General features: G+C 33.9%; 1 protein-coding gene across 3 annotated transcripts in view; it reads left to right on the top strand.

Moving 5' to 3' along the window:
- Positions 1-9,544, top strand: part of Lrp1b (LDL receptor related protein 1B) — a 1,970,757-nt gene that overhangs the window by 1,749,269 nt on the left and 211,944 nt on the right. For all 3 annotated transcript variants that reach the window (XM_029472167.1, XM_021181392.2, XM_029472172.1), the window contains exons 61-62: positions 5,983-6,171; positions 6,942-7,090. In XM_029472167.1, the coding sequence (XP_029328027.1) occupies positions 5,983-6,171; positions 6,942-7,090 (338 nt within the window). The remainder of the gene's footprint in view (positions 1-5,982; positions 6,172-6,941; positions 7,091-9,544) is intronic.

The following is a 9,544-nucleotide window of genomic DNA, read 5'->3' as shown; positions in this document are numbered from 1 at the left end:
TACACTGTAGCTGTCTTCAGACACTCCAGAAGAGGGCGCCAGATCTCGCTGCGGATGGTTGTGAGCCACCATGTGGTTGCTGGGATTTGAACTCTGGACATTCGGAAGAGCAGTCGGGTGCTCTTACCCACTGAGCCATCTCACCAGCCCCCATTAGTGTAAAGATTCTTAGTGTAAAGATATTGTTTTCTTATGGAATGTCTTGCTTTCTAGATGTATGGTGATTGAAAGATTTGCTGTGCACAGTAGTCTAGAGAATCTGTGGTACCTTAGGGTTTGCAAGACATCTGACCAAGCCTGTTTGACTTTTAGAGTTTTTGTTGAAAATTATGGCAATATTCTGAATATTTCAAGTGTAGAGTGGCTTGCTATTAACATTGATGGTATTGCAAATAAAGCAGTTGGAAGAGTCTTAGAATATATTAAGAAAGGACAAGATGATTTAAGTTTGATTAGAAAGGTTGGTCACCATTACAGTATCAGGAGATTATTCTTTCAAATGTATGAATTTATAAAGAAAGAGCCAGTTTAACCTTAACAGGTAATTTTATTCAGGTATTTCCAAATAATACACAAGGCATAATCAATAAATGCATATTGTATAATATAAATAAAAACCAATCATGATCTTTAGTTCTCCTTTAACTTGGTTACATTGTAAGAGCATCCCATAATCTGGTGATTGTCCTATCTAACTTTGTTTTAACTTAGAAATTGATCAAGTCTATATAGATATTTTTACCTAATAAATTAAAAGGCTGTGGGTTTTCCTGGTTATTTCTTATTGCTGTACAGTCACCATGACCAAACTGACTTGTAAAAGACAACAGTAACTGGGACTCACAGTTTCAGAAGGTTAGAGGCCATGACCACCATTAAGAGCAGCATGGCAGCTGACCTGCAAGCATGCATTGGAGCAGTAGCTGAGGCCTTATATCTGATCCACAAGTAGGAGGCAGAAAGAAAGAGAACTAATTTGGAATGACAGTAGGCTATAGGAACTTCAGAGCCCACCCTCTCTAATCAGACCATACTTCCTAATCATTCCCAACTTGTTCCACCAACTGGGAGTCAATATATGAGCTTATGGGGCCATTCACATTCGAACTGCAACATAGGTGTAAAACAACAATTAAAAAAAAAATACAACTTGGGACTGGAGAGATGGCTCAGTGGGTAAGAGCACCCGACTGCTCTTCCGAAGGTCCAGAGTTCAAATCCCAGCAACCACATGGTGGCTCACAACCATCTGTAATGAGATCTGACTCCCTCTTCTGGGGTGTCTGAAGACAGCTACAGTGTACTTACATATAAAATATAAATAAATAAATCTTTAAAAAAAAATACAACTTAAAGGTAATAAAGCAAGAAGACTTGAGTGCAAATCCACAAAACATACTTAAAAACCAATAATTCTAGAACATAGCAGCTGTTCAGGGGGAGGTCCAGATCTCTCTAGCCAACCATCGTGGATAAACACACAACTTCAGTTTAGTGAGAAAAACTGTCCCAAAATCTAAGGTGGAAAGTAATAGAGGAAACACTACCACTGTCCTCTGGTATCTGCATGCATTTAACCCAGATTCATTACACACACATAGGCAAACTCACCATGCAAAACACATATAAAAAGGGGTTAGTAAATAATAAAAGTAGTACTTGAATGCAAAAAGTCATTCTTACATGAGAAATTAGAGGCTAATCAGAGCCTGCTAGTAGAATATCTACTTGGTATGGTGCTGCTAATCAAGGCAATTCTGCCAGCATCCCAGTGTACCCTCCATAACATTATGGGGTTTTTCAAAAGGAAACTTTCTTTTAATTTTTGTTATTCTATATTCAAAGTCAAATCAAAAATATGAAATTAGGGTACTGCTATCAAGAACTGTACTTTATTTAGCTTGTTAGATGCTATCCAGTACTGAGTAGTCTATAATGCTTGACAATGTTTCAAGCATCAAGGCTTGCACCAGTGCCAGAAGCACACCCTGGTGCCATCTTTTATCTTTTATCTTTGGTATCATATAACCATGGATACTCTCCAAATTGAATGACATAGAAAACTACAAAGTGAGTATTACTTGATACTATGCTTTGCCAAATATCAGTTACATTCTCCTGAAATATATAGTTGATGAAATGAGAATTAGAAGCCTAGTGCTTGAGCAGAATGCTGGAAAGATTTCAATAGACAATGCCAATGCCATTGACTATTGAATAAAAACAACTATAGTAAGGATTTTAATCATATACTAATCACTCATTAAACTACAGCCAATCTATCATTTCCATTTTTCTTTCTTTTTTGTGTACCCTTTAAATACTGAAGATAAAACATTCCTTAAGTTTCTTCTCTGATTGCTTTCCTATTAAGTCATAAAGTCATGTATAATATTCATGTTACATTTGCATTTAAATTATAGATACATAATTTTGAGAAAATATTGCTACTGTTGCCCCTAAATCTTTCCATATTGCTTTGGTAGTGTTTGTTCAGTATTCCTCTTATACCATCTCATTCCAAGAAGATAGTTTTTCAGATCAATTAGTTGTCTAATTTCATTGTAAAACATCTTTCTTAGTGCTCTGAAGTGTGTGTGTATGTCACAGTTAAAGATATCTTACATTTATGTACATGCATATTTAATGTATGTGTGCATGTATACATCTATGTATTTGCAGTGTAAAATATATAAGCAAACAAAGTATTTGATTCGTGACAGTAAGCCTAGTTTCTTATGTGGAAATGCAATGTTTAATTCAAATATGTTTTATGTAATCAATGTAGGTTGAAATCTTCTATGTTAATCGAGGAAAACACGGCACACATTCATTTACACTTGTCATTTTGCAGTTAATATATACTGCAATTATTTTCATCACAGTATAAATAAACACTTAAGCCCTTCTGAGGAGATCCAGTCCCGACAGAAGAATCTCACACTGTATGGTGGAGGAGTATTTCATCTTGATTTACCATCTTTTGCTTGATTTCTGTTGGTGTGGTTTGTGGCCCTGATGGTATCCTGGTTCCTGAGAAGACCATTTTGATGAACTAGGTCAGATTAGATGGATTGACACAGTTTCTCACCTGTAAGCATAGTTTTGTATTTTAGCTTCATTTTCTATGTACACAGTGACAGTGTTTGATGGTGTTTGAGAAGAAAGTATATTGACCAGATGGGAGACTTAGAATTTTATTATAAAGCAAACAGTGCCAATTCTGTACTTCAGTGCCAAACAGAAAATTGAAACAAAAAGAAAGACAGTTTGAGAAAATAGACTACATTCATGTTGACCTGAACTTTCTACAGGTTCAGGACTTTTAGTTACATGTTATCCAGTGTAAATAAGATGTTGCTTTGCTGAAGTAATAGATTTTTAATTTTTATCAAATTGTATGAGTGTATGCTCACAGGCTACCCCTATAGTTCTCCCCTTTTAATCAAACCCTAGTTATTAGGCTTGGTTAACACGCACCTTTTTGGGCTTAGCCAGTTCATGGACCCTGATGCCCATACATTTTTGGTGACTATTTAATAACAAAAATTTTAAAGAAGGTCATACTTAGTTACTTATCCAGTAATTTGCCCATATTTGGAGATCATTACAACACAATGCAGTTATTAAGGTTATTAAGAAAGCATAAGACATGAATCTTTGGTTTTCTTGCTCTGCCAGCTCCATCTTCTTAAGTGAAGTACAGGGATGGTGAAGTGCTAGGATCTTAGCAGCAGAGAAATAATTCGCATTCTAAAACCAGTTTGTCACTTAGTCATTTTGACCACCTCTTCTTTGCATGAATAAGTATTGAGAAGAATAATACTTCATAATGGAGTTTTGGCAATATGAGATAAAGTATATAAATCTTCACAATAGAGTTTTGGCAATTTTAGATGAAATAAAGTATATAGTTATTACCCCACTGCAGTATTGCTATACTCAGTTTTCTTTGTATTTAGGACTGAAAGATGTTTGCTGAACTAGGAAATGCTATTTTAGGATACTTCTGAGGCACCCAGGTACTTAGAAGTATAACTAAGTGCCAGTTAGTTCTGTGTATTGGGAATGATTATACTACTTTCAAAATACTAGTTGGTACTAGTTTACCAATTTTTACAATAACTGTGTCTTTCCACAGAAGTTAATTGAATCTCTGTAGACTGGGAGTTTAAGGTAATGATGAACTTTGAGCCTATAGTAATTTTATAATTAATTTCTTTAAGTTCAAAGATATATAAATTGAATATTTCTGTGTATTTAAAAATACATATGACAGGTTGGGAAAGTTTAAAATAAAGCTGAACCTATACACCATGATTCACCCAATTGCTACCTTTTTATTTTTTATTTTATTTTGGCATTTAAAGCAGAGGAAGAGCACTGGAGTAGTCTGTATCCATAGTGTATGCGATTCTTTATGGTTAAGTGTGCTTCTCATTTTTCTACTCAATTGGACTTAACTTATTTAGACATGTGTTCTGTCTAAATAACACAGGTTACAGGGAGAGGTAAGTTTCAAGGACAAGGGGAACTAAACTCAAGAATTCCTAATGCCTAATATTTCAAAATTCTCTCAAATTCTATCTTTTTTCATATATACAGTTTCTTGTCTAGGTACATTCCTTTATAGAACCCATACGATTGATAATAAATGATTTAATGTGAAAGTTCATTAATCCCATTTTCTTTCTTTTATTTGTGACTGAATCATAGTAAATTCTCAGATTCTATTTGATTTATCTTAAACACAATACATGAGAGTTTTAAAATGTCTCCTTTTTTGACAACACAAATTTATTGCACTTTAAAAAGATGCCTTATATTTCCATGAACATGATAAATTGTACTGAAACTCTGATATTTTCCCAGTTGCTACTGAACATGTCAAACATTAATTTTCATTCATTAAAATCTAATAATGAAAAAATGGTATTGCCAAAATTGCATTAGTTAACTTTCTCTTGGAACATTAAAAGTTAAATACCCAACATATTAGGTATTTTGTACATATCTCAAATTTTTCTTTTTCCGAAATTTACTATTTGATAACTTTGATAATTCAGAAGCTGGAAAAAATCTATTATCATTTGCAACATATTTTGTGCTTGAAAAATTTGAACACATGCCAAACAATTCTTCATCGAAAAATTATTCTTGAAAAGACAAACCTGGTCAGCGCCAAAGTATGTATTACATTTATTTGCCACCAGGACTCTTATTCATACTGTGATTGTCAATCAGTGTTTATATTTAAATCCTCATTTATAATAAATGTCATAATTAAAGAATAATTGAAATAAGCAGCCAAATTGCTTTATATATTTTTTCTTTCAGTCTTACATCAACTTAAGATGAAAACAAGCATAAAATCTCAATGATTTAAATGAAATTAAATGCTTTATAGTTGTTTAATGGCACTCTACTTTCAGATAGTAGACATTTCATCTTGGAAGTATTATGTAATCATTTTATGTGGCAGAAGCTAATCAATTAACTTTAAAGAAGAAATTCAAAATCTACTGTATGAAGTACAGGCAACACACACACACACACACACACAGAGAGAGAGAGAGAGAGAGAGAGAGAGAGAGAGAGAGAGAGAGAAAGAGAGAGAGAGACTGAGAAAGACACAGAGGGAGAGAGACAGAGACAGAAAGGGGGGGCCAGAGAGAGGGGGGACTGACTCCATATTTTGAATTTTCAATATTGGTTACTACTTATTTCCTATAATGGTGAACTTGATAGCATTCATTTTCTTCCCAGTTGTTAAATCAAGCTAAATATGAGCATAGTAAACTCTGGTGCATTCTCTTTTGCATTCTCTTAACCAGTAATAAAGAACCTCGCCAACCTGTCAGGTTGTCATAGCAATTATTCAGAAGCTCTGTAGCTGTAGTATCTGTCTGCCCATGTAGCGTTAAATAGTTTAACTGGCAGTCCTCCAAGACTGAACATTAATCTTACCATCTCCTATTACAGTCCCTAATCAAGATATTCCAGGGGTGATTGCACTAACTTTGTTTGAAGACTACATCTACTGGACTGATGGGAAAACCAAGTCACTCAGCCGTGTCCATAAAACCTCGGGAGCAGACAGACTTTCACTGATTAACTCATGGCATGCCATCACAGATATCCAGGTGTATCATTCTTATAGACAACCCGATGGTAATTATTCTTTCCATGGTTTTCATAATGCATTAACATCTTTCAGCAACATTTCATTTTTTTAATTTCAAGATTAAGTCTAATTTCATTCTTGATAAGAATGATCTGATTCCATGGTTTAGCTTTATCTTACACGATAAAGCCAGTTCATATCAAATACTTCTATTGCAGCATGTGATTAGATGCTCAATAATAGCATAAAGGTTTATTGATTTGTTCAAATCATACTAAACTGAGTTGAAAACAATGAAATAATACATCATTAGAATAATTCATTACTGTCGAGCTCTCGGGTGCTTAGTTTCCAGAACTCTGGCTACAAAGAATTCTATTTCAATAGTTTGGGATACTAAAATTGGAGATATTTACTGTGCCTCATAGGATACTACAAGACCATGTGGAGTAAATGTCTGACCGCTTTCCTGTACTAAAAGACAAAACTTCATGCTTTTTGTTGTAGTTCATTGTTTCATTGTTTTATTTTACATTTATATTTCTGAACATATGTGTTATTTTATCCCAAATGCTTCTAGTCTTTGTTTACCTTATTGATGAGTGATTATTTTTAACTAACATGATTGGTTTTTTTAGAAGCCATTTAAAATGAATGAAATCAGAGATAGAATAGCATTCATAAAATATACCCATAACTTTAATAGCTGCAAATCACAAAGCTTTATTCAACTATAAATTATAAACTTGAACATTCAACATCATATTACATTACTGGTCTTGATAATTGTGTTTTGCTGTGTATTTCTTGCCCTTAGTCTCCAAACATCTTTGCACAGTAAATAATGGAGGTTGCAGCCATTTGTGCCTTTTAGGCCCTGGGAAGACCCACACCTGTGCATGTCCTACCAACTTCTACCTTGCAGCTGATAATAGAACTTGCTTGTCCAACTGCACAGCCAGTCAGGTAAGTTGAGTTATGAAATCATCTCCTCTGTTGTTTGTGTGTATTGCTATTAATATTTGGTCTGAGTTTGCTTGTGGTCATAAGAAAGATAAAAACTAGTTGTTTTGTTATTTGTACAGTAAAATAGGTGATCATTCTAGGACTATAATACTCATTCTGTGACACTGGTCATGGAATAAGGGAAAAACAATTTAATGCAAATGCTTAGAATAAGACTAGCAGAATTAGAGAAAAAATAGAGGCCAGAAGATAAAGAGAAAAGAAACCAATTGTACCAATATTCAGAGAAAATTATGACTCCAATACTCTAAGAGAGGAACTGCAGGATTCGAGGGCATTTTACACAGGTCAAAAGAAATTGTGATAAAGGAAATATGTAGTAAAGATGGAGTTTAAATAATCAAGTTAGATTCTGGATAATAAACCCTGCCTTACCATCACACTCTGCAAACACAATGAAAGGGTTAATTGAATGAAGAATGATTGGCTTTATTGAATATGTAATTTACTTGTGAAATAACCAATCAAACTTTGTTTATTCTCAATGAAGATATTCCAGAAAAAAATCCTACTTAATGAGAATTAATAGTATGTAGTTAATTGTATTAACTTTATTATATTTTTATACAGTAGGCATATGACACTAGAACCTACACATTGTTTCACTAGAGTCAATATCTGTTTTGATTTGAAATCAAGTTGATAAATAAGGCAAGGGTATTTAATTAAAGAATAAATTTATTCTTTAAATTCTATGCTCAGACTTGGCTCATTTTTGGCAGCCAACGGGAACATGCTTGCCAAAGACTTTCTTTTCAACTGAGCTTCTCTGAAACTGAGAAGCCAGTACCAGCTCAGCTCACCTCTGAATACAGAACTGAACTTACCACACATGAAGCCAGTATTGGTAGATATTAAGGGCATCTGATGAATGGAACACAATCTGGCTACTCCCCTGGTTCTGCTTCATCCTCATGGGGTCATCTGGGTTTGTTTCTTAAGTTTTCTGGTGTCTTTTCTCATCTTTTAATTTGGACAATTAACTTAATCCATTTCCTTATGCTATGTAACAGAATTCCATAAACCTGTGAATTTATGAAGAAACCAAATTTATTGTATATTTCTGGTGGCTCTTAAATCTAAGGTCGCAGTAGTGAAGGCAAATGGTGAGCAATTTAGAGAGCACTGTAAGAGAACACAGGTATTGCACTCTCATTATGTATGTCTTAATGAGAGCATTGTGAGAGAACACAAGCCATAGCACTCTCATTATGTATGTCTTATAGATTATATTTTTATGATATTAAGGACTCAGCAAAGTTTCAATAATATAGCTAAGTGTATGGTGTAAATACTGAACAATTTTAATTTTATAATGAAAGAGTTTAAATTTGTATGGAGATAAAACAACCAAAATAATCAAACTTAAAAGAAAAGTACAGCTACTCTCAAGATATCTAAACTACATTTCCAGAAAGAGAGGCATTCATCAGCCAGGATGGAACCTTTGTTACCTGACCTAATGTCCACTACATCAAGAGAAAATGACCTTTAAAAATGGGTTTTAGATAAGTGAAATAATATTTTCAAAATACTTTTATAATAATTAAATGGACACAATTCCTCAGATGAAATAATAGTAGTTACCTTCATCCCTACTGCAGCTGAAATATATGAGTGTATGTCTTCAGTTTAAGCTGAAGACACCCTAGTGAGACATCATAGTCCTGATCTCATAGCAGAGGTGACAGAGGTTTGCTGTACAGAATATATGTGATGGAAATGTAAGCCAGTGGAAAATATTCTCAACAACCTCATTATTTATATCAGTAAAAATTAAGGATGAAAGTAACCCTTTTACATTTTAAAATAAAAACTTTATTAGCACTCACTTGTGAAATTTCCAAATTTCCATTTTTCTACGAGGGAGTCTTTAGTCATTTGTTCCCTGGTGATCAGAGTTTTACTGCAGACAAGCGAACACAAGAGTGGAATTCTGCCTAAGAAACTATAAGTAATCGTGAGTGTGTGTGTACATGCATGTATAAATGCTCACAGGCACATACACACACACACACACATACATATATACATACATACACACAGAGGGAGAGTCAGAGACAGAGACAGAGAGACAGAGACAGAGACAGAAAGACACAGAGAGACAGGGAAAGAGGTTATGGCCTTATGTTTGCTAGGAGAGAAATGCCTCCAGTTACTATGAAGCTAATCTGTTCCTCTCACATCATTATCTGAAGGATTATTTCTACAGTTGCTCTAATTTTATAGTACAGAAATCTTTAAAAATAATACAACTTTCAATTTAACAAAACACTGTGAACTTTCTTTTCCTTTTATACAGACTAAGTATTGTCAAGCAAAAAAACAAAAAACAAAAAACAAACAAAAAACAAAACAAACCAAAAACCAAAAACCAAAAACCAAAAACCAAAA

This window comes from Mus caroli, chromosome 2, assembly GCF_900094665.2.
Source record: "Mus caroli chromosome 2, CAROLI_EIJ_v1.1, whole genome shotgun sequence".
Taxonomy (NCBI): domain Eukaryota; kingdom Metazoa; phylum Chordata; class Mammalia; order Rodentia; family Muridae; genus Mus; species Mus caroli.
The sequence above is the reverse complement of the archived record's forward strand: the minus strand, read 5'-3'. Positions and strand labels throughout refer to the sequence as shown.